General features: G+C 34.2%; 1 protein-coding gene across 1 annotated transcript in view; it reads right to left on the reverse strand.

Moving 5' to 3' along the window:
• The window catches only part of LOC149805257 (5'-3' exoribonuclease 2-like), a 186,042-nt gene that overhangs the window by 119,066 nt on the left and 39,372 nt on the right, over window positions 1-27,604 (reverse strand). Inside the window, exons 7-15 of the mRNA XM_089948909.1 lie at window positions 23,863-23,913; window positions 21,111-21,128; window positions 19,340-19,429; window positions 16,072-16,121; window positions 13,440-13,565; window positions 9,227-9,306; window positions 6,713-6,770; window positions 5,420-5,477; window positions 3,993-4,042 (exon numbers count right to left, since the gene is read on the reverse strand). Coding sequence (XP_089805035.1) covers window positions 3,993-4,042; window positions 5,420-5,477; window positions 6,713-6,770; window positions 9,227-9,306; window positions 13,440-13,565; window positions 16,072-16,121; window positions 19,340-19,429; window positions 21,111-21,128; window positions 23,863-23,913 — 581 coding nt within the window. The remainder of the gene's footprint in view (window positions 1-3,992; window positions 4,043-5,419; window positions 5,478-6,712; window positions 6,771-9,226; window positions 9,307-13,439; window positions 13,566-16,071; window positions 16,122-19,339; window positions 19,430-21,110; window positions 21,129-23,862; window positions 23,914-27,604) is intronic.

The raw sequence follows: 27,604 nt of genomic DNA on the forward strand, positions 1-27,604 counted from the left end.
TGATTATTTTCCATAGACCAATTCTCAGTAAGGTGTAACAAAATATCATCCACTGCTACTGTCGATTTGGAAAACATGCATTTAAAAAGTACATAAGAGTGAACACAGACTGATGCAGCAGTCTAAACAGTTTGTAAAATACACTTTGATTTCCTCAGGTACAGTTTCAGAAAATGCAGTTCCAAAACCCCCTGGAGCTCAAAGACTAATTGCTTGATGCACTCTTTGTTTGCTTGTTTTTAAATTTCACATAGTAATGGCAATCACCAATCCTACTATGAGCCATACTCATATCAAACTGACACGATATCCATAAAATGTAATGCTGCCTGATATGATATACATAAAAATTAAATGCTGCCTGACCTGATATCCATAAAATGTAATTGCTGCCTGACATGATATCCATAAAATGTATTGCTGCCTCACATAATAGCCATAAAATGTAATTGCTGCCTGACATGATATACATAAAATTTAATTGCTGCCTGACATATATCCATATGTAATTGCTGCCTGATATGATATACATAAAATTCAATTGCTGCCTGATATGAAATATCCATAAAATGTAATTGCTGCCTGACATATATCCATATGTAATTGCTGCCTGACATGATATAAAAAAAATTTAATTGCTTCCTAACATGATATACACAATATGTAATGTATCCAGACTGCAAATGCCACTACTCCATTGTTAAAATGTGACTTTGTGACATGTATCCACACTACGAATGCCACTACTCTAGTGTTAAAATGTGACATGTATCCACACTATAATGTAACTACTCTAGTGTTAAAATGTGACATGTATCCACACTATAATGTAACTAATTCACTGTTAAAATGAGATTTTGTGACATGCATCCACACTACGAATGTATACTCTAATTTCCATTGTAGTTTTTATGACGTGCATTAACATTAATAACATAATGTAAATTGTGTGAAAAAAGGCACACACTAAATTTTAACATTAATAATATTCCAACAATGTCTGGTTTTACAATCATGTACCTTAATATGGCTTTATGAATCTGGTACTTCTGAAACAACCTCTATGATTCCATGAAACGGTTCCTTCCAAAAGCACCTTGTTACAATGCATCCTCATCATATCATATTTGTAAAACACCCATCATAACCATAGACTTTTAATGCTGATGTTGCTGCCAGAAAGTGATACAGAAACTGTGCCATTGCTAAACAGTGAAACCTTTCAAGACCAAACCCTCACTAAACTGAAGTCCTCCTGAAACTGAAATTTGTTTCTGATCCATAATTTTTCCGTCTTCAAATTCAATAAACAACAGTCTCTTTAAGGAACTAACCCTCTACTGTCCAAAAGAATTTCCATGAATTCAAAACAAGACCATTTCTTCTTTTTAAATGCTGAATGGTGAAATCATTTCTGATACTCTTGAAAGACAAAATTTTCAAATTAGCTACTGTGGCAGCCATAGTGGATGTAAGATCATACCCCATACTGAAATGACCATCCATTCTGATAAAGATTTTCAATACGTTCATTGTAGTAGCCCCATTTAGGTTAGATTGGTGCCATTTTCATTCACAATGAACTAAATATCATAGTTAGATGTCATGACTTTTCATATGGGAGGAGTAGCAATAACAAAATTTTCAAGAATGCTGATATGGTAGCCATACTGGATGTGAGTTGGTACCATTTTTGTTTAGCACTAACTAGACATAATAAGTCTTCTGACAAAAACTCAAATCTGATTTTACTTTCCATTTAGAAGTAGTGATAAGATTTTCAAGATGGTTCCTGTGGTGGCCATATTGGATATCAAGACTGGCACAATTTTTATTTTTTTAAGACTGACTAAACACCATAAAGAAGTCTTCCGCTGAAAACCCCATGTTGATATGTCTTTTCATTCAGAAGTAGTAGCAATAATGATTTTCAAGATGTATAGACAATAGTCAGCCATTTTCATAAAAGTATTTTAGTGAAAACCTTAAGCTGATATAAGGTGGAGTTTTCAAGACTGCCACTGAGGTAGCCATACTTGATGTCCAGGTGGCACCATTTTCATTTCGGAACAACTACACATCATACGAAATATTCTGTTGAAAACCCCATGCTGATATGACTTTCAGTTCAGGAGCAGTAGCAATAACAAGCTCCTTCAAGACAGCAACCATACTATACATCAAATACATCAAACTGACATGATTTTCATTTAGGACCAAGAAGACATCTTGTTGTTTTTGTGGATTTTGTGATGGATATATTGGATATCCACATGGTACCATTTTTCTTTAGGACCAACTAAACATCATATGAAGTTTTCTGGTGAAAACTGTTTGTCAGTATGACTTTCCACTCAGGTGATGTCGCAATAAGATTTTCAAAATGGTTGCCATGATAGTCATATTGGATGTCCAATTCATTTAGAACTAACTGGACATCATAAGAAGGCAATTTGTGAAAACCCCATTCAGGAGGTGTAGCAATAACACAATTGTCAAGATGGCTGCTGTGGTGGCCATACTGAGTGTCTGAGAAGCACCATTTTCATTTAGAATCAAACAGATCTTAAAATGAATGTGTGAAAAAAGTCTTCAGACAAACCTCAACATAATTTAGGAGCAGCAATAACAAAATTATACTGATGTATGGACATAAGATGATGGACCATAGGCCATCTTATAAGTTCTTCTGGTCTATGACAAGTAGAGCTAAAAATTATACTGTAAACTGAGAACCCTCTGATCTGAAAACTGGAACAACTTTTGTCCCCCAATTTCAGCTTCAAACTGCAATGAACCAAATAAAACCAAAGCTTAATCAAGATAATGCCATATCCCAGTGATGAGGTTTGCCAACAGTCTGGGAATTACCTAGGGCAACATGTAAAGTAAAAGAAAAACCAGTGCTCCCCTAGCTCAGATTACAGCCAATTTAAACAACAGCTAATCAGCAATGTTTACACTTGGCTGATGACAGCTTTCATAGTTAACTATCTGCAACATAGTGCCACTGGCAGTGCAAAGTGACAGAGATTATGTTCATCTTCTGATCATCTATTCCAATAAAATACACGCAAATAATTATCAGTCAACTGGATTTGGAACAAGGCTCAAACCCTCACTAAAGAAAACAGCAATTTTGCAGCAGTCTTCTTACATTTATTGGCTTGTAATGTTATTCAACCACATACATTTTACATACAATTACAAACGTAATGAAATGAGATAATTTGTATTAAAATGTAAGGCAGGCACTAATCAATATACCCATTATGCCATTGCCAAGAGATTTAACTGGCTGTGTCTCATTTAAGGTGAAATCTGAGAACCTCAGTAAACTGAAAAGACTTAAAAATCAAAATGTTTACTTCGTCACATGGGATTAAGTCTTACAAAATTATACCAAATTAGTCTGAAATGGCATTGCAAATGGTATCCAGTGCTGCATCCAAAAATTATCAATGCAGACAGCCTGAAAATGGATAAGAGAATATCTTTTTACACAGACTTCAATTATTTTTCAAGCATGATTGTATCTGTAAATAATCATACAGATACAAATTCCAGGCTCTTGCAGTGCATTTTCTGCACCTGAAAAGAGTAACCAAAAGTTGGCGTAACCTGGAAGGGTAGTTGCCCTTGAACAATCACATACTTCTGTCCTCTACACTGTAATTGGCAATAATCATTTTTGCCTAAAATAATTATTAAAAGATCCTAAAGGAAAATGGAGAACCTTTTATAAAACCAAATAAAATGTTAAAAACATATTGCTGGAATAGCAAATGGCTATAAGCTGTTAGAAGATTGAAGTTTGTGCAGCAATTTTAACTGGGAGCATCTTTACCATTAGAGGATCGGCTGGATGCATGCTGTTAGTGTTAATGAAGAAGAGACTGTAAGAGGACCTTTCTGTATCCATTTTTACCGGCTGTTTGAAACCAACTTTAATGCATGAAAAACAAGAAAAATGTCTTAAAACAACAGCCTACCTCCGTTTCTCTTCGCTTTTTGAAGATTTCATCCTCAACTTCACCAAGATCTAAAGATAAACATGTATTTAGTTTTATTCAGAATCACCTGCAGATTTCAGTTGTATAAATGGCTTTACATATCTACATGCTGTATAATGCAAAAATTTCAATCTCTTAAACACTCTTGTAATTTATGCATTTTTTTCCTTTCTGTTTCCTTTTCAACACAATGGGTTACTCATATCACATTGAAAAAAAGTGAAAATATATGTTCTTATTTATAAATAACTACCTTTACTGCAGTTTACCTAGTTTTCATTCATACCATTTTGCATACCTACTGTGATTGCTCTGAACCAAAAAATTAAAGACCCAACATAGATGACCCACATTTGATGCCGAAAGCCCTTATACCCAACCTACAAATTTGTTTAACCGATATAATTCTAGTAATCAAAGCTCAATCAGGAAAAATCTGAGCATGAAAACCAAACTCTACATAAATGTATACGTCTAATGACTATTATCCTAAAACATTCAAAGTGTTACTCTCTTTAATGTTAAATCTAATGTTTGATATTTGTGTTCACACAGCTTTGTTAGTGAATCCAAGTGTATCTTACATTTAAACAGCTTCATAGTAATGAATTCCGCTGCATGTCATTTTTCTTAACTGTGCTTTGTATCTAACCTTTTTTGTAGGTTCATAACTGTGAATCCAGGTGCAATGGATACTTTAGTTCTGTGACCATGAACCCACGTGTAAGATACTTTTACAATTTTGTGACCATAAACCCAGGTGTATCTGACACTTTTGTATTTTTTGTGACCATGAACCAATATGTATACGACACTTTTATGGTTTTATAACTTTGAATCCAGGTGTTCTAAGCTTTGAAAACTATGAATTGAGTTGAATTTGACACTTTTACAGCTTAATAACTTTGAATCCAGTTGTCTGAGCATCAAAAACTGTGAATAAAGTTGTATTTGACACACTTATATCTTCATAACATTGAATCCAGGTATACTGAAATTGGAAAACTGTGAATCTTGTTGTATTTGACACTTTCACAGAGTTATAACTGTGAATCAAAGTGTATCTGACACTTTTATATCTTTGAATCCAGGTGTATCTGACCTTTTCATACTTAAAACCATGATTCCAGGTGTAATGGACTTTTTTATAGTTTTAAAACCATCAATGTAGGTATCTCTAATATTTTTATTCTTTATTACTATGAATTCTAGCAGTTATGGTAAATGATTGCACTGAATGTAAAAGGTAAGACTACATGCTGATCAGATGTTTCAGAGTTTTCTGAACATAGGTGAATCAGTTTAATGATTAATATGGGTGATTTCAGAAGTCATTTACTTTTCATTGCAGTAAAAGTAAGAAGACCCCATAATACACTATCCTAAGTATGTAAATGGTAACTCACCTGACATGACCAGCTGTACCCTTTCTAAATTGACAACGCCACTATGTGTAAGGTATCCCTGTTAAATTATGTAAATTGAAAAATATATATTCAACATAATGATTCTGCAATGAATCAAATATCAAAAGGTAAACTGAGTATATATTTATTCAAACAAACTGAACATCATAGAGTATCTGTCTATTAAACCAAACTAAACGTCATACAGAGTATGTATCTATTAAACCAAAATGAACGTCAGAGTATGTATCTATTAAACCAAAATGAACGTCATACATATTATGTATCTATTAAACCAAACTGAAAGGCATTCAGAGTATGAATCTATTAAACCAAAATGAATGTCATACAGAGTATGTATCTATTAAACCAAAATGAACGTCATACAGAGTATGTATCTATTAAACCAAAATGAACGTCATACAGAGTATGTATCTATTAAACCAAAATGAACGTCATACAGAGTATGTATCTATTAAACCAAAATGAACGTCATACAGAGTATGTATCTATTAAACCAAACCTAACAAGATCGTGCATAGTATCTATTTTAATTTTCTACATTGGTATCATTCTGAAAGAAACTCACTGTAATAACAATGGCATACATATGACTAATAGCTCGCTGTGGAAATAAATTTGTTTCTGAGAATTTATAAATTTATATATGATTCAATTAAAATAAATTAAAAAAGACTTGGTCGGGAAATTAAGAAAAGAATTCTCTTACCCAAGGTTGAATTGTAATATATCCACTATTAAAAACTTGAGATTAGAAACTACTGTAACATATTAAATTCTAACTAGTTCCACTGAAACATTTCTGACTTCCTTTTCTATGTACTTTTTTCAATTAAAGATTGCCCTTCCTGTGAAGTTTTTAGTAGTTGCCATCCCTAGCCATAATCTGTAACTGAGTCACAATGAACTCTACAGCAAACACTAAATACATGCAACAGTCAGTTCTATTGCCCAATTGAGCATTATTATCCAATCAAATGGGTAGCTGAAACAAAAGCTATTATTAAAGCCAACTTCAACCAATCAAAAGACATAACACTATCCTATGCAAATTTAGTCAACACAGATTTAGATTTTCCTTGTAAGTAACTGATAATTTCTCATTGTTCTCCTTATGTACCTACCCCCAACACCCAATTATCATCAAAAACTTTAAAAAATCTCAGAAATTATCTATTCACCATGAAAAAAAGCAGATTTACATAAAACAGAACTCTTATACATCTTTAAGACTTGCAGTGAAGAAAATGTAATAAATTGTTAACAGCTTACCCCTGTCTTTCTAACTGTATTCTTGTACAAACGTATTAGTCTGTCAATTGCTCCTTCCCTGCCAAAAGTGAATGGAAAAATATGCATCATACTTATGGAATATAAGCTGGATACTACGCAGACATTCTCAAAAGGAGGTCCATCATGGACCCAAGATAGCTAACATGCCTGACAATTACATAAAATGTGTTTGAGTATCATATCAATTTTATTAGCAATTACACTCATACTTGTTATCCATGAATACAGAAATATATTGTAAAATAGCATCAATAGTATACCATGAAGACCAAACCTAGAACAGGATTGCAAAGAATGTTCTGAAGGAGAAACAATTGGAGAAGGTTAGATGAGCATCAAACAAAATGTATCTGCAAAATTTACTTAAGAAACAAGCTCCTGGTACTGTCTTTAAATCACAATTGTATGTATATAATGCCAAGTCAAACTGTTTTATCAGCTATTTTTAGTGCAAGTGGAACAGAGCTTCTCCCATCATAGGACCTATGTGGACTGTTCCATTTGCTAACACCAGTATCAAAAAGCTTCTTTTAGACTGTGCCATTAACTAATATTGGCATGATGAAGCTTCTTATAGACCATGCCATTAGCTTTTACTGGCATGTCAAAGCTTCCAGCAGACTGTGCCATTAGCTAATACTGGCATGACAAAGCTTCTTGTAGACCATGATATTAACTAATATTGGCATGTCAAAGCTTCAAGTAGATTGTGCCATTAGCTAATACTGGCATGATGAAGCTTCTTGTATATTGTGTCATTAGCTAATACTGGCATGACAAAGCTTCTTGTAGACCATGATATTAGCTAATATTGGCATGTCAAAGCTTCAAGTAGATTGTGCCATTAGCTACTGGCATGATGAAGCTTCTTGTATATTGTGTCATTAGCTAATATTGGCATGACACAGCTTCCAGTAGACTGTGCTGTTAGCTAATACTGGCATGATGGAGCTTCCTGTAGACCATGCCATTAGCTAATACTGGCATGTCAAAGCTTCCAACAGACTGTGCCATTATCTAACACTGGCATGTCAATGCTTCCAGTAGACTGTGACTTTAGATAATATTGGCATGACAAAGCTTCCAGCAGACTGTGCCAACAAGTTTACAAAATCTAGGCACATTTATCTAGCAAAACAGTCAATGTCAAAACTAGATTTAAAAAATTTGTTCTAGAAGTATAATATTACTGCCATAATATTATTTGCAAGTAATAATGAAACTTCTCATCCTTGAGGAAATCTCTGAGTGCCAATTCAGGAATATGAAGTTAACTACAAACCTGGAAACTTGCTTCTCCATGATCAACTGCATTGGCAAAACAATGCTTTTTTTTCACCAAGTTCTCATTTTGCTTCAATGCCTTGATAATTTCTATCACATTTGTGAATGAGGAGGCTAATTTAAGGTAGTTTCATTCTATTACTTAGACAATAATATTTATAAGTGTTCGGTTAATCAACTGAAATGAGTTGCTCTTACGCAGGTAGGATATGCATGCCTTTTAACTTTTCTTTTATTCCTTTATTTGATTTTATACAAAAGACATATTTAACATGATAATACAAAGCAGGTCTGTTTTTAATTCAGTGACAAAATACACAAATATTACTGCAAGTCAGTTATCAAAACATGGTAGGCACATTTAGGTTCATGTCTGATTACAGGACACATTGCATTTATGATGATTACACTTAAACCAAACTAAAAGACAGAACTAAAACACAAATTTCACTTGACAAGACTTATTTAATTGGTATTTATTTATTAAAGCATTGTCTCCTGCAGACATTAGTGATCAAAAGTTTGCTGAATATTATTTACAGCCTACTAAGAATGTTTGGAAAATATAATAAAATATATGACATATCAAAGTTGAGAATTTCATTATATTGATTTCAATTTCAGGGTACCGTCTGCCATTTTTGATGATAAAAGGAGTGACATATTTAGGTTTCAGTAACCAGTTTTGATCACAATTTGTGCAACAGGATGGAAGAACTTTCAACTGACAACCTTAATGAATTGTTCTGCATCATATGGACTTGTTCTGACAGTTTCTGATATGCAGATGATTAATCCAAAGTGCAACATTTTTATTTTATTTTATATAAAATTGTTTTGTGTCTGAAGCACACTGTTCAACTTAATATTTTTTTTTAAAATTCAGCATCTACTGCCTAATTATTTTAGAAATTTCTTTCTTACCATATCTACTCAGTTACAAGTTGCAAACTGCTCCTACCCAGATCTGCCATCGCATTTAAGCTAAATGATTTATGTTCACTACACTTTTGTGTGACATGATGGACATAATTTGGTCCTACCTTCTGGTACCTGAATAGACTTTCCAAAATGAAAAGTACCTATCCACAAAGATCCATGTTATACAGAATATAGTGACAATGGTTAAAATGAGCAAAGATATATCTTATCCTGTTCAAAAGAAGCTGATGTTCTTTTTATATAAACAAGTCATTCAACATAACTCACCTGATTTCTAAAGATGGAAGATGGGGCAGAAAGTCATTACCAACAAAGAAACACATAAAAACCCAGTCATCTAAGGCCCTCTGAAAATAAGGAAAAAGCAAATTTGACAATGAATTAGTCTGTACAAAAAATGACCTTTCTATGACAAACTTCAATGATTTTCCTTAGTAACTTTACACATACGTAAATATTAACTGCAAGTAGGTCATTTATATCTGTGGTAACAGAGCAACGGCTAATAATAAGGTATAAAACAATTACACAAGGCATTATAATAATTTAAATTAGAGACTGTATTCCTGTTAACAAATATGGCTAGAAATATATCAAATGAATGAACATTTATCAGCTCATATGAAGCATGTATACTCATCATTTTTTTATTTTAAAAAATGAACAAATCAGAGTGTTATCAAACTTTTTGTAAAGCTAAAAATAAAGAACACTGTCTACATATCTATTATATGCAATGCAACCACACGCATTTTAACAAAACATAATTAAAAAATCAAGCAACTTTTTCAGCCATAAAGCCGAATTAATTATAAACAATCTTAAAATTTCTGCAACAGTAAAACTGAACTATGTTCAAATAAATACAGTTGACCTTTAACAATGATCACTGAAATAGACAACTTGAATGTCTTGCTTAGATTTGGCATGTAACTTTCTACTGCCTGCAACCTTCAAAAATGCAAACCAGCAAGAGGTCCAAGCACGCCTGATTTGCTCACATGGCTTATCCAACTTAACATTGACCATTTCACCTGCTGGCTTATACACTATTACGTCAGGCGAATTTCACGTAGTTTAGTATATTTCTGATAAAACTTTTTCGAAAAGATAATTAATATGCATAGTCTCATATCAGAAGCCATCAAAGATCTTTATAAGGGAGGTTTACAGATGAAGCTTTAGTCTATTTCTACAGAATTACATGCATTTTACACAAATTAAAATTATAATGCCAGCATCTTTTATAATGGAATTATTTCTTTACCCTTGGTAAATTCAATTCGGAATTGTTCAGGACATATCACATAAGGGTACTTTTGTTATTAACAGCTAGAAATACAAAGTATAAATTCCAAATAATTTGTGAGAAATGGCACTGAATATATGAAATGCCACAAACTAATGCCAATACATGACATAACAAATAAATGACATTTTCCAGGCACTTTTAACTTGACAATATTAGCCAGTCAAACTGTATTTCACCAAACATTTCAAAGCTGCTTCCAAATATTTAAGAAATTCTGACGTGAAAATGTTGTTAGAAATACATAGTTTTACAACCAATGTGTACTTTTTTTGGAGCAAAATCAATATCTGAAGAAGAAAAAGAATTACTTGCAAAAATTAATTTTAACTTGTAAATAGATATTAATAACTGTGTAAAGAGGTTCGGAAACTTAATTACAAAAATGAAGTTTACGCTAGCCTACAACTGTACATTTCTTCCACTTCCTTCAAAACTGCCCAAAATCTTGATACAAGTTCACATTCCAATCTAGATAACAAATGAATGAGAATTATGGCTTCCAGAGTGGTCGGCCAATCGCATGAAAGATCATCTCATAAATATTGATCTAGCTCATTACTGATGCACTCCAATTTTTTTTATCATATAGAGATATATTTCCAGTCTGATCAAACTCAAATCACAAATACGGCTTCCAGAATGGTAACAAGCTGATCCAATCAGATGCCAGAATAAATCATATATGTGTAGATCTTGCTCACTGTTGAAGCAATCCAAGCTCTTTATGATATAAGCCTGTACTTCATACTGAATCAGAAATATGACTTCCAGAGTGGCAACAAGCTCAGCCAATCAGACGCAAGACCACCTCATCAATGTGTGTGTGTGCATCTTGCCGTTATGTATATTTAATTTACACTGTGTGCCTGACCTTGTGTCCATGATCGTGGGCAGATCTCAATTTTGTAACTTAAAAAAAAATGATGTATATTTTGATTTGAGTTCAAGACCTGGGTCTTTCCCTAACAAATTATACTGTGTCTTACGTCAAATAAAAAAATAATTCTAGGTTGTGACCTGGGCCTTTCCCTAACAAATTATACTGTGTCTTACGTCAAATAAAAAAATAATTCTAGGTTGTGTAAAAAAACCTCTTCATTCAGGTTTCATATCACTCTTTGGGAATCTACTATTACAAATTTTAGTTGTGTTCCAATTTAATATGAGAGGAATCATTTATTTAAATCTTTCATTGGAACTACAAAGTACTCACTGAATTTTTGGACTATAATACTACTTTGGGATTATTAAGGATTCACTTTAAGTCATTTTAGTTTATATAATGTGATATATCAAGACATTAAAGATTATTAGAATTCATTGGAAATAATCTATAATTTTGGACTTGTCATAGAACATTAAGGATTATTTAATTTTCACTTCGTATTCTAGTCAAATAAAACTTTGGGTGAATTATACATAACTTCTTGGTTTTGCTTCTTTCTGTTACTTAGTTTAAGACCACAGTCATAACATTACTCATTATTGATGATTTGGTTTATATTCAATGTTCGATCAAAATCAGATCTGAAATATGGACTCCAGAGTATCCAAACCAAACCAATGGGCAGATTAGAAAAATTGCCAGGTGATATCAAGTTATGCTAATCCGATGCAAGAACCTCATGAATGTGCATAGATCTCCCTTCTATCCGAACTTGTCCAAGATATTGATAATATTAAAATATATTCCAAAATTTGACCAAACCTGGACAAATAAAACCTGAACTTCCAGTGTTGTAACTAGCAAATGTATAATGGCTGGACAACTGAAACAAGGCCTTATGGCCAGGCAAAGTAAAAATGAGGTCCCACAGATCTTCAGGTTTTGAAGTTATAGTGCACATAATTTACTACAGAAATACATCTAATAATTATGCATGTTATAAAGGTATTTCCTATAATAATGAAAACAGCAAATTATCTTGCTTCAAACAGATATAACTAATAGCCAAGATGATGATGTAACTCGTACCTCACTGCTGTAAGATTGAAACTGATGAATGTGATAAAAAAATTATGATTCATGTTTATGCACAACTAAAGCCTATAGAACAAGTCATATAGGTCATGTAGACATTTAGTGCAAATTATTTCAGTAATGGGTGTCCTTTTTCAAAATCTGATTAAATATATCTTTAAATGGTGATTATTCTCTTTATGTCAATCCTCATACATCCATATTACTTGGTAGTTCATTATATATGTGCTTCAAGAAATACACACAGAAAAATCAATGTTAAAGTACACAGACATTTTTTGATGAGATCATCCTAAAGGTGTGATCCAGTACAAATAGGATTGAATGTCACGTGCTGTGATGTCATAATAAAAGCTGCAAGTATTTAACAAAATCAGAACAATCCTTTTATTTGTTATGATTAAACCCAACATTCTCTTTTCTTGGCTTCAGTTAATACCTGGCCACCAATGTACAAGTCTATAGCAATCAATATTTTTCATCTGGACATGGTTTTTTTTAATGACAGTTAAGGCGCAGAGCATTCAACATTCTGGACTGAACAGGATTCAGTTAAACTATATTACTTTTAAATTTCAGAAAAAGAATGTTATAGTAAATGCATCAACATGATGACGTTAACATGCACTTTAAGAATACATGATGTGGCAAAAGAACTAAAAGAGACGAGAGCACAGTACAAACCAAACAAATTGCTCATGAGGAAGTTTACAATTCAAGCAATGAGTTAGTTATAATAATACTGTAGTGGAGATATTGTGATACCTCCCATCAGTCAGTCCACATATCTGTCTGTTACTAGGTCTCCTAAACCAATGGCTGGAAATTCAATGAATTTTGTAGCTATGTTGCCCTTGGAGATCATTTGTAAGAGGGCCGACATACTTGGCTCCCAACCCTGTGGCTTCCTAGAAGGGGTCAAAGGTCAAATGATATGAAAATTTCAATTATAATTAATTTTCAAATACGTTGTAACCAAATATCATACATGTAAAACATAACAGGATGATGCATCACATATGTGAAAGACTTTTCAGTGTGATTCCTGGTTCTTTGGGTGAGTACTTGGGGATGGGGGTGGATTGGAACATGCAGTATAAAAAAAGGGCAGGGATTTGTAATGATGTCTTCATCATGTTAATTTCTCTGAATCCTTACTTTTTCCAAACAAACAAAATGCACATTACCTCAAAATCATATTCAAATGGCAATCCATCCATAAGAAGCTCTCTTTCCAGGTATTCTCTCAAAATATTCAAACGTAAAAATATGAACTCCTGTTCTTCTCCTATCGCAGGGGGCAATTCACCAAACTGAAAAAAAGCAGCATATCAGTTTGTAAATGACATGGTGTAATCTTATTTAATCCTGATTCTGTTCATTCAAGAAGTATTTACCAAGAATTCTCATTTAACTAAAAAAAGTTGTAAGAAAACATAAATGTGCAAATAAATTTCTTTTGAAATGCACAAATGCCTGACCTAACATGAGCAAAATTTATATACCAACACACAATAAGGCAAGGGTAAAAACTTGTTTTATTTTCTAAATGACCTCCCCCCCGCTTTAACCTACTTGGGCCCTTTGGATCCACTTTTCATTTCTTTGATGAAAACAGCATGAATATAGGCAGTGTTTTATCTACAAATAATTTCATGCAAGTCATTTGACTCGTCAAGGCAAAAAACTGTGAGTTAAAATCCAAAGCTATAAGTCTTATTCAAGCCAATGATCAGTTTTGAGTAGTTTTTAAAATATAATTATATTGTTTAAATACATAGTGAAAATATTATTTATATAATGTAACTAAAGCCAATAAGGCAATTCCCTTGCCAGAAGTATCTGAACATTATATATGTGTTAAAAATCTTGTTGAAGGTTTCATGTCATCAGAAATAATCTGAGCATATATGACAAGGCATTTGTTGTTGGCCATGGCAGTGCTTTCATCTGCCATTGCTGTCACAAATGATGAATTTTGTATGACACGTATAAGACTATCCTCAACAACGTTTGAAAGGCACTCCAGTAACTAAGAATGGTAGTAGCTGAGTCACAGTGATTGGCAGAATTCTTCAAAATTCCAATGGCATCAATTTCTTAAGCTGTTAAGTCGTGTATTAAATTAATAAGAGATTTGTATTTTAAAACAAGAGATGTCTTCTACACTCAGCCAATGTACACACTTAAGTAGCACTTTCACTGCTATGTCTTGTTTGGAAGAATGTTTTTGTAACCTGCATTCAAATCTGCCTGGTGTAGCACTTTGACTGCTGTGTCTTGTTTGGAAGAAAGTTTTTGTAACCTGCATTCAAATCTGCCTGGTGTTGTGGACCTTGAATCAGCAGTTTGTGTTCTGGCAACCCAGCATGCCTTGCCAGTGTACTTTTCTGAAAGTCATTGTATTTTGCACATTTGGTCATGGTGGGACTTTTTTTAGCCTCTGTGCATATACAGCAAAATATAAAAGGCATCTTAACTATCACATTCTTCACTCGACTTAAGTTCTTTTTGAAACACAGCCAGCTGTGTTTCAACCACTGCTGCACAAACTATGTTTTATCTTATGAGTAACTGTTACCTCATCGTTGGATACTGAAGGCTCCACTGGTTTGATAACAATACTATTATCATTGGTCCACCATAAACACAGTCCAAAAGATAATTTTGTTTGTTTCGGATCTATTTTAACTATTTTTAATTGAATGCCGCTGACAGTATACTGAAACAACTCAAGGCATAGAATTGAGCGAATGTAAATTGTTGTTTCACTGCAAGACAAAACTGTGTATAAAATAGTAGTTTCTCATCAGAATTACTTTAAAACTACGTGTTTATTTCTGCCTCATTCTTTAGTATGGTGACTATATGGTTCTAACATCCTGTTGCTACAAATGATGTGACAGTTATAGGTCACATAAGGTCAGCTCCAGGCACCACACTCAGTTTTAACCCTATGTGTTATGATAACATTAGCGTAAGAAACTGATGTGCACATGTTTTCCGTTTGGGAGAATTGTAATCTAGTCATTAAAGTAGTTGGACCAAACCTTAATTTTGTTTTAATCAGCAAAACACAATAATGTGGCGCATGAATTTACCTACCTTCGACGAATTTTACACCAAAACTTTATTTTTGTTAATGAGTAAAACTTAACATTGGGGTGCGTCAATTTTCGTATTGGCAACTATTTTTGTGCATCAAATCGGAAAGGTCTGCGTATTTGATGCATGATGCATGGGTAAATAAAACAATGAATCACTTATTTAATTTTAATTGCTGTAGGTGCCTAAAGCAGTTGTCACAGTGTGTGAGCAGAGACTGCTGAATGACAACATTGCTCAGATGCCATTAATTCAACTGTTACATGTTCCAGTGCCCATTAGTTTTACATTGTAAGTCAAAATATTTCTATACTAGACTTCAGACTGTGAAACAAAATCTGGACTGTTACATATCAAGGTAAAATCTTTTAACTTTAACATATATTAATAAACCATGAACTTTCCCATTAATACCATTGAAACAGAGCTTGACCAGATTGAAAAAATTATTAAAATTAGATCAATCATTCCAAAAGTTGTTAATTTACAGGATGGATATATTATACTAAACAAAGTCTCATGACAAGTGGGGTGACTCCATTTCAAACCTTGTAGGAAACACTAAAAAGCTAAACTCAACGGATATATAATTTTTATCAATATCTGCACTAAATTTACCTCAATCCATCTGACATTTATTGAGCAGAAAAAGTAAATATTGCAACCAATATAAAACAAAATTCCAGTTTACATATCTGAACAGAAATGGATTACCTCCCCTTCTTTGGGCTTGGGAAGACCTTGACACTCTTTCATTTCATGTCCTGCAAGAAAACAAATTAATGAAAGTTACTCAGGCATAAATCATTTAATAATAATAACATTATATAATTAAGATATCTTTAAGAAGACTGGACTTGGTATAAACCAAAACATATTCACACATAATATACTAAGTCAACAGAGGTATGGTGAGCAATTTGCTATGTAAATACACCACCCCTATCCCACATCACACCCCTACCCAATGATGGAGATAAGTTCATCATCAAAAAGAGAGCATTCCTCTTCTGATAACAGTTCAAGCACTATGACTGGTAACATGCATAACTGTTGACAAAGATCAGAATATACACTATGTTCCACAGCAGTCCACTAAAAACTGCATAAGTTGTATTCACAAAATTCTGTCCTACATTGCATATAGCTTTTAGTTGTAGTCACACCGAGTTCTGTTCACCACTATAGCTATAAGTTATAAAAGGCAATAACTCTAACAAAATTCAGTGGTGCAAAAGGATTTGTCAGTATGCGCATCTTTAGATAACCATAACATGTACCAAGTTCAAAGCAAGCCATATAAATATGGAGGATTAAGTCTAAAGATGCATTCAGCTGCCAGAACAAAAACAGCAATAGTTCTAACGAAAAAAGTGCAGGAGCACAGTGACTTGCTAATATGTGCATCTTCATATGGTGATCATAACATTTTATTAAAATCCATTACAAAATTTGAGACATGTTGCATTCACAAGATTTTGTCACACAATGCATTCAGCTGCACATTCAAAAAGTAATAACTCGTACAAAAATTCTAGGGGCAAAGTGTTTTGCCAATATGCACATCTTCTGGTGATGACCATAAAATATTTACCAAGTTTCATGGCAATCCATCCATAAACTGCATGATTAATTGCATGAAAGAGATTGTCACGCACAGCATTAAGCTACAAAATAAAAAGTGCAAGTTTTCCAAGTAAAATTATGGAAGAAATGTGATCTGTTGACCTGTACCGCATCAATGTGCGTGATTTGGATTTTTAACGTAGCTTTAACAATTTTTCAGTTATATCACTACGATGTCTGCATTGTTGCAGTTTATAGTGATGCCTAGCATGGGGCATCATGCTGCAGACATGTAGCATCATGTCCCACCCAGTCACATTATCCTGGCACCAGACCAACCAGACCTAACACTAACCTCTTAATGATGAGTGCCTAATGAGGCAGCTGTATGTACTATTTTTTATAAGTCTTTGGTATGACTCGCCCAGGGTTCGAACCCGAGACCTCTCGCACCTGAGAAGGAAGCCCTTACCACTAGACCACCGGAGCGGTCTGTACCTTATCAAGTGATGACTATAATATTTACATTTCAAGGCAATCCATCAAAATCTCCAGGACTAGTTATGCTAATGAGACTTTGTACAAGATGGAAGGAGATACAAATTTACAGATGATCGCTAAGATTACTAGACACCATGGCCAATAAAGAGGTGGGGGTAAAAAATAAAGCTTTCATTTCTGAGTGACATCACCAATGATATCTGGTCACTCAGCATTTCTCATGAAAATAGGATACAAACTAAAATTCAGTGTTTGTATTAAAGCATTTCCCCATGCTTCCCAATTTTAACCCCATCCCAAAGTTTGAGAATCTTGGCAAACTCCACTAATATGCCTAATGTCCAATGTTAGATGCATATTTAAAATGGCTTTTTATATCTAATAATCATATATGGTGATAGGGTGTGGATATCAACAGGTTCTAAGTTATGATATGGTTGGGATGATGGACCATGAGGTGGTCAATGTCTGTTGCATATACAACTTTTATCTTTTCATATGGCTGATAAATGGAGATGTTTGCTGGCTAAGAACCTAAAAATTTCCAAATTATGAACCAGGGTTAAATCCCTGGGGCAATTATGGATCCTTTAGATAATGAAAGTTACATGTACAAATTTGTCTTTTCATGAACATTAATTAGTGCACACATGGTATAGGATGGGAACCTCTAGGACCGGCATATGCAACCTGTCCCATGACCTGGTTTTATCTGCTTATTTACATAATAGGGTGTGATATTAAAAATCACTAACCTGGCCAGTGCCCTGGAGGAAGCTGCACATGCATAAGTCCCTAGGGATAGGGGTGGGTGAGGATCATAGAGAAATACTCCAGAGAATAACTCTGGGATCTCACGTATGCTGACACCTGGGTCACTGATCACTAACCATTCCAGATAGATGAAACAAACAATTAGGACTTTATATACAAGAAGTTGGTCATGGCCTGCACATCATGCCCAAACTAAAGTTTTTATAATGATAGCATTTACTTTTTTGTTAAAAAAGATTTCTTGAGAAAATTCTTTGGTTAATCTATTGTTATGCATATCTGTAAGATTCTAACCTTTGTCCATGATTGTAGATTGTAAAAGTCATTTGCAAACAACATTACATAGCTAATTTTTGTCGATGATTGTAAAGTACTGCTTCGGTGGCCTAGTGATTGCAGTGGACATAAAGCTGCCCTAGAATCGAACACTGTATTGTGTAATTCATGTATTCATCTTTGAATCAGTTTTTCGTCCTTTTCTAATCCATCTGTGAAATTATTTGAAAAACATTTTTGCTCTAACACATGCATCTACCAGAATAAATCTGACTTTTAGCGCCAAATACCAAGACTGGTTCTGTATCAGATATGAATTAGAATAAAGAATCTGCTAGCAAAGTTTGAAAGTAAAACCAGCATGTTTCTTGGAAATAAGTCAGCTCCTATAAATAGATCATAACACTGTTAGGTAAGGGCATGCAAGGTTATGGACAAGTGTATTCTTATGTCGTAGTTACGTAGCAGCCATCTTTTCTAGGATACAGTCTGAAAGATTAATGGGATGTTAATAAAAATAAGAAAACAAATTATAAATTTTTTTGGGAGGGGGACAACCAAAAACGTGTAATCTGAATATGTTTACGCGTAAGGCATAATTTCATAGCACTGTTATTGTTTTTATTAATTTAACTGTAAAAGAATTTTTCGAAATTGTAAATAAGGCACAAAAGTTGCAATGTTATTTTAAATAAAATCTCTCCCAGAGTTCAAATACTATGATATACATATAAAAAAATGTCATATCAATGACTTCATGATATTTGCTAAAGTCATTTTAAGCTGTGCAGTAATCTTTGATTTTACAAAAGATGACTACCGTAATGATCACAAAAGATCAGAACACACAGATTTTCATACCTACCTAATTGTCCACAGAGAGCACATGGTCTTTGTTGGTTTGGTTTGAATTCCTCTCGGATGATGGTGAAATTTGGTTCATGGGTAGCCAGCCCTGCAAAGACACAAACAAAATTTATTGTACATGCTCACATATAATGCATAGCAACTGGAAAACAATGGAAAAAATCTATGTCATTTATAAAAAATCAAGATCTACACAGTTTATTCTATTTCTGGCCCCTCTGTAATAAAACTTCAATCAACCTTTATTCTTAGACGGCTTGTATCATAAACAGTGTTAATTTAACCTTTCTTACAACACCAAACCTTAACTTAAATGGCAACCACAGGTTAATGGAATTAAAATTCCCCGACTTTTCCTCTGATCAAAGGCAAATCTTCCCTGACACACATTTTATACCAAATATAGATGCACACAATTCTCACTGTTAAACATATAGAGTATAAGATGACCACGTTCTTCCCACGACAAGCCCATGGTTGAAGACAAGACCACAACCCCATTTTTATTAAGTGTTCTGGGAGCAATGTCATATGATATTTATGTGACTGACTAAATGATCTTATCGTGGAAGAAATACTGCCATTAAAGTCAGCCTCCACCTAAACAAGAGCTACCCCATATAACCGATCTACCACAGAACCATTCCATATAACTTTTATGTTAAAAATACGGATTCAAATTTAAAATCATAGATAATAAAACAGCCCTAGACATCATACATTTCCCCACACATTCATCCTTATTAACACATTAACCCCTAGCGACGACTTAACGGGGCAGGAGGTAGTAGCCTACTGCTGAGCTCTGTAGTGTCAAGGTCATGCATGATACACTAAAGTGGGTGGTATTATAGAAAGGTAGACAGATGTAGCTCTACAATGATACCAAATTATCTGGAATATCTACTTGCACTACAAAATACAGATAAAAAAACTGATTTTTTGGACCCGACTTTTTTAAACCCAAAATTTGCCCATGGTCGGAATCCGATTTTGTGTCTGGATTTTAGACTTTTTGGTCTCAGATCTAAGGCAAACCGGTATGAACTGCAAACAGACAGATGAGCCTTTGCAAAAAGTTGGATAAGATGGGCATTTGGAATAAAAAGAGGTCTCCATACAAAAATAATAGCTCCATTTAGCAACAAAAAAAAGAAGGAAAAAAAATCCAACTTTTACCCTACTGCTCAAGCGTGAGTCAAACAGCCAATGAAAAACAAAGTTTCTATAACAACTAGGCTGTATGTTATTGAAAGATGACCAGGGATTTGGTGTTTTCGAGTCTATTCAGAAATAGCTTTCAAAATGTGTTTCCTACTCGATTTTCAGGTGAAAATGACAAAAATCTCCTGGGGTTAATGTGTTAAAACTGAAATGACAGAGTACAAAACTGCATACAAGTCCCTGACCGTCCCCAACTTTCCCAAAAGTTGAATTTGCATAAAGCTCACTGACCGTCCCCAACTTTTCTAAAAGTTTTTCCTGACTTCACATAACCTGCATACATCCACAAAGAACCTCCCATCTTGATCAGGAGGCATTATCAGAACATTTCAAGCTAATGAAGCTTTCTGGCGTTGAAGGTTTAATTAGTACAAATTACAGTATATACTGTGTTAATATCAGTTTTATCACCTTATGCTTATATCAAGTACAGCCATTATGTATGCCACACAATGACATAACACCTACCAACAACAATCTCATTCTTCTACAATTTCAAGTTCGATAAGCAAATAAATTAGTGAAAAATCGTAAATCAAACTTACCTAACATAATTAAATCAGCTGAAATGAAAAAGATAAACACATACATATTGTATAATGAGAAACTAGCAAATTATTTTTAAAAAACAATCAACACAATCTGAGTATATTTTTATTTATTTGAATTTTATGTTCATACAATGCCATGATGAGAGTGATTTGATGCACATGATGCTATTTAATTTATCAAATGCCTGGCTGAAAACAGTATGGACCATTTTTAATCAATTTTGAATTTTGTATATAAAAATGTGTCCGGCTGATTTGTTTTTCTTGTTTTCAATGTACATCTAATTTATTCACGCATCTAAGTTTGTACTTTTTGATCATGAATGGTTCATGAACAATCAGCCTCTTTTGGCATCTGATAAGATTTTTATTACAGACAAGCGTTTCATTTTTAGTGGATAGTCATGCTAATATTTAACAATAAAGTCCACAATCATTCGCAAACAAAAAAATTACTAGCAAAGTATGTTAACAGAAGAGATTTTATATAATCAAGGCCCATGCTGGACTCAAATTCTTGATGAAGTTACTTCTCTTCCTTGCTTGAGTAGTGTGACATGGTGAGAAAATAGCGACAAGTGGGTGTAGAGCAGTTAAAATTTTGAATGTCTGCAACTGTCACTTAAAACTGCCATTCTTCTAGCCCAGTACATATTATTAGGCTGATCGTTTCCATACCCGTTGAGGACCTTTATATGGCCCTCTCACTAGCTCAGGACAAATGGTTAGGCTGATAGTGTCCACACCCCCTTGAGGATCATTATCTGGCCCTCCCACTAGCCCAGGACATAGTTAGGCTGATAGTGTCCACACCCCCTTGAGGATCATTATCTGGCCCTCCCACTAGCCCAGGACAAAGTTAGGCTGATAGTGTCCACACCCCCTTGAGGATCATTATCTGGCCCTCCCACTAGCCCATGACATAGTTAGGCTGATAGTGTCCACACCCCCTTGAGGATCATTATCTGCCCCCCCCCCACTAGCCCATGACATAGTTAGGCTGATAGTGTCCACACCCCCTTGAGGATCATTATCTGCCCCTCCCACTAGCCCAGGACATAGTTAGGCTGATAGTGTCCACACCCCCTTAAGGATCATTATCTGCCCCTCCCACTAGCCCAGGACATAGTTAGGCTGATAGTGTCCACAACCTCGACCATCCTTTATTTGGATCTCCCGCTATCCCAGGAAAAAATGTTAGCTGAAATCATTGTCCACCTGAGAGAACACACATTTCACAAGTGCTGTCTGAGGGACACCCCATTAAGAGGTGAAAGCTTCATGAAAATATCTCAAATTAACCAGATGAGTGTGACAAACAAGTAGACACAATTTGTAATTAAAATGGGTATCATACATGAGTGATGATCCAACTTCATAATTTACTTGACACCTTGTCCAGTCATGATACAAAAACTTACAAAGATTCAGGAACATATCTCAATGGATTCTAAATATATTAAATAAACAAAAGAGTTATGGACAGACAAACAGTGACAAGATTACTCCATTATACCCCCAACCCATTTTTATGGGGTGGGGGGAAGGAGGGTTAAAATTAACGAGATAAACTTGGAATAGTATGCAGTATGGTCAAATATTAAGGTGTAATGAAATTACTATTCACAATTAAAATAAAATAAAGTGCCATGATATATGTCATATCACAAAAATACCATGATAAAGAGAACTCCAATGGAAAAACAGATGATGTATATACATCCTTTGCACTGAGAAAGCTCCTTCAGTTGCTCAAACCTGCGAAACAGCACAAAAATTGAAGGCTTCTGCAAGGCATCTTGAAGCAGGAGAAGTAAAAATTGATTACTGAAGACATTTTTGGAACCAATCCTCTATTCAAGGGAAACCACTCTTACTGACATCCATTGCAGTAAGCACATCATGTTTTAGCACCTTAAAACAAGGTAGATATGGTTAGGGTTCTAGAGAGGGCTAGATTTGCAAGAAGTTGGAAGGACTCCTAACATTTTATGATCAAGTAAAATATCTGAAGAAATAAGCAAGCAACCAAGTAATGGTCATACTCTAGAACCAGTGTACTGTCTAAATTTGCTTATAAGTTGAGTCCAACTGCAAACTGCACAGACCCAAATCTGCCACTGCATAATGTACCAACAGATTTGGGTCTATATAGTTTATAAGGAGTAATTACAGAATCATAAGCGTAGGCCCAGACCTCTGGCACATTATGTAACAGATCAAGGTCTGTTATTTGCAGCTGGAATTTACTTATAAGTGAATACAGATGGTATTTTTATACATTATTTTGGGAGCCCCAGGACTAAGGTGCTAGCAATCACATCTGTCCAACATGGCTCCAGTCTTAGACTCGGCAAACATGGGTATTTGAAAAGCTTGCCAGTAGCTTCCCATGGGTCATTGGTTCTTTCCAAGGCTTCCCTGGGATCGTTCAACCACCAAATATACTGGCCCATATACCAACAAAAATGTGGCACTTTTTTATTTCAAAAATGTAACAGGAGTAAAACTGAAATCAAATTTTTAACAAACTTTGTCACCTACAGTCCACCTAGTAGGGTAGCTATCCATCTCATTCTGACTAGACTCTTATAACAATATCAAAGTATCTTAATATATCACCTGTGTCAAAAACTTCCCATAAGTACATTGACTGGTTGAAATGGGATCAACATAAGGTATTTCTTTACAACATTTGGCATTTTAATTTTTTTATATTCAAATTCATAATTTCTTTACACTTTACCATCAGCCCCACAAAGGCAGTGTCTCGTATTTGGGTCATGATCCGGCTGAGCTGCAAAGTGAAATGATTTAAAATTAAAGGAATCAAGCAAATAAAGTATGTCACATAATTTATGGAGAAAATTAAATTTGCAAAATTCTACTTACATTAACGCCAATATAGATACTGTATATACCTGTGTAAAAGTCTGGTCCAACAGCAATCTTCATAGACCCAGATCTGCCATTGCATAATGCGCTGGCAGATCTGGTCTATATAGTTTGTTAGAAGTAATTAGTGGAACTAATAATACAGACCTTAATCTGCTGTCGCACAATGTGCCAACAGATTTGAGTCTATGTTGTTTGCAGCTGGACCCAAATTGCAAGTGAGTATATATGGTATCAACCAAACTGTATGTTACTAAGGGCTGTTCCAGTAAAACAAATACCCCCCGGGGGGAAGGCACTTTCAAATTCAACCAACCCACAACAGAAGCAATTTAAAAAAATTATGTTCCACCGTCAGAAGTGTTTTAATCGAAAAACACTGCCCCCTACAAAAGCATATTTTTTAAACATAATTTCTGGCTATGGGTTAATGGGCGGTAGAAGCAATTTTAATATTGGATTGGGGACAGAAGAAATTTAAATGACAGCTGGCTGGAGGTAATCTACTGAAATCTTATAGATCATATAATCTACTCCATATTTTTAATTGTATTCATTTATTATAATCAATCTTTTGTCCTTTTGTTTGTTTGTCTGTCAGCCAAGTATGTCTCTGATACTGTGAAATCACAAATTTTCATGGTGGCTTATTATTTGTTGATGTCATTGATCAGTCCCTTAATACCTACTAATTTAACAGCCATGAATACAGATTTTATAATAGATATTTCTATTCTAATACAGAAATCATGAATTTGTATCCTTACTAAACTGTGTGTTTACTAAAGTGATCACTATGTCTTGCTATTTTTCTTTGCTCTCAGGCATGCTGCTTTTGATTAGAATAATAGTTAAATCTTGTATTGCTTTAAATGTGTGGTCAGATTCTATGATTCCTTGTTGTTTTTTTCTTCAATAAATGTTTTAGTAAACTTATAAAACATGATTTGTCAGAAGTAAAAAACATTGATGCCTGTGGAAATGAAGTTGCATTATTTCTGTCTACTTTTATACTATATCATTTCTTGTAAGAACATCTTTTTCAGTTATCAATGTCTTATTTTTATGCCTTGTTGAAAGACTAATATAAAGTTATAAAAAAATATAGCAAGTCAAACATTTTTATATCATAAGTTAGATTTTAAAAAATGAATGAAAGTCAAGGAATCATTTTTCCCAGAGTACTCATAAAATCAAAATGTCATTGCAGTCAACTATATTGTCAACAACAGCAGCATCATCACCGATGGGCTAGCAGTAACATTCTGCACTTTCAATCCAGTTGTCAGGTTCTATCTCCCACTTCTAGTCTTCATATGAGACTTATACCTATTGCCTGAGGGGCTTTCATAGCAGAATGGTATAAGATGCTTGTCTTGTGATACAGATCTGAGGGGCTTCCATGGCAGTCGTACAAGATGCTTGTCATGTGATTACTTGCCTCCAATGTGTAAATGAGAATGTTGCCAGTTACTTGTGGAAGGTCAGTGGTTCTACATAAGTGGTGTTTGGTGTCTCAAAAGGACTTGGATTTTCTTCAGCAGTAAACCTGGCTGCCATATATCGATTCTCTTCATCTGAAAATGGTGTAAATGCCATAATGATCTACCGAAACCCGAGATCTCATGTCTAAATGACTTTGGCTGTTGGAGATAAGTGTCAAATCAACAGAGGCTCCATGTGCCCAAGTGTACTAAGGTGCTTGCTTTTACATCACTTGAACATCTCACAGAGTGAGTTTGCATCACAGATCAACCAATTTAGATTGGTGGTCTTTCGGGGTTCTTCCTCCACCTAATATAGTGTTGAAAAATCCAAACAAACAAATCAAACTAAAGCAACCAACTAATCAACTGTGGCAACAGCAGCAAAGGTCCTAGTCAATCATTTTTGACACAGCTGTATGAGTTTATAATGTTTGACTCAAGTAGTATTTATAGACCTTTGAATATTGTCAATTACGCCTTTCTGACAGTTACCTAAAAATCATCAATTGGTACAAATGGATTTTTCATGGAGAGCATATGAATGGAAAAGTCGAGCAATCCTGCATCACACACTACAGAAAAGTTTAAATTTCAGCTCACTTTAATTTTCTCTAACAGTGTTCACTGTTCCAACTAGAACTGTTATAACTTATTCAAGCTATATTCACCAATATCTGGAGATATGCATCTGTAATAAATATTTGTAACAAAGTATGAGAATGCATCAATGTTTTTCAATGATGCATCTGAATTGGGCAACAACCACAATCAACAAACCAATAAATAAAATTATTCACATCTCTCAGGCAGAAGTAGTGTATAATCATAATCTGCCAAGATTTTTAAATTTTTAAATTTGCCAAATATTTTTCCAACCATACCGATCCAGTGGACATATCACCAGAATGGACAGAAACAGACCAGAAGGTTAAAATCAATTTGATACATCTTTTAAATAGCTAAATTCATATTGGTTTAGTTAATTGTACACCCTTTACTGTCTTCCTTTTGATGAAATTTCTTACTGAAGCTGAGAAAATAATGTTGCACATATAAAAAAGAGGCACACTTCTACTCATTATTGTTTTTATTATACTTCTCCATTCCAGCCTGTTCTTATGATCTTGTCCCAACACACTCTGTGTCTTGTTTATGAAATGTATCTAAATTTCTCACTTACTTTTGCTACTACTATACAACTGTTCTGTCAATATGCATATCAGTGTGAAACGAAATGGGGAGACTAAATCCAAGATTAAAAACCTCTACATTTCTGGATGTATTCTGCTTGGATTCCATATTTCTGCATAAAACTCAAGAGTTCAGGACTCTAGTTGTATAGCAATTATTACTGTGATGTCATTAGGCATGGTCACGTGGTTGTGGTGGGGTCTTGTTTGGGATGGCAGAAAAGCCATAGGCTTACTCCATATTTGACAGCTAATTACGATGTTGTCAAAAGAATAAAAAATTTCTAACAATTCAGTTGGACTCGGATACTTGATTCATAGTCAATGAACAGGTTCTAAAATTGATGTGTTTATTTAGAGCTATGTTCCTCCATCACTTTCAAGATCTGGATATACCAAAGGTGAAATCAGTACAGTTGCATCCTAAACTACTATCGTGGCTACTTCAAATGTTATTTAATGTGAGACTTTAATGCAAGAACTTGAAGCTTCAGTGATTTTTGGGTTAAAAAAATGAATTTCTTCTCAAACAACTCAATTTGGTGCAGATTACATTGTTTTTTTTATGATACTGTGAGAATTCTTGATGTGTAAAAATTATGCAAGAAATGAACAACATCAGATCAGAAAATTACTACCACTGGGAAAATATTGATAGAAATGTACAGAAATAATGATATTATTATTTAAGTAGAATATATGGTGACAATACGAGTGCAAGTTCTACAACTTTGCAAAATACATCTTGTACAACTATTCTGTTGTTTCTAACAACAATGTAATATGGCAATAATTTCCCTTGCTAAATAATAGTTTTAGATTTTACAACACTAAGCACATTTTACCTTTTGACAATAACACATCATTACAAATATTTAGATTCCAAGAAAATAAAAGTTACAATTTTATTAAAAGC

This window comes from Sinohyriopsis cumingii, chromosome 2, assembly GCF_028554795.1.
Source record: "Sinohyriopsis cumingii isolate HCF-2022 chromosome 2, ASM2855479v2, whole genome shotgun sequence".
Classification (NCBI taxonomy): domain Eukaryota; kingdom Metazoa; phylum Mollusca; class Bivalvia; order Unionida; family Unionidae; genus Sinohyriopsis; species Sinohyriopsis cumingii.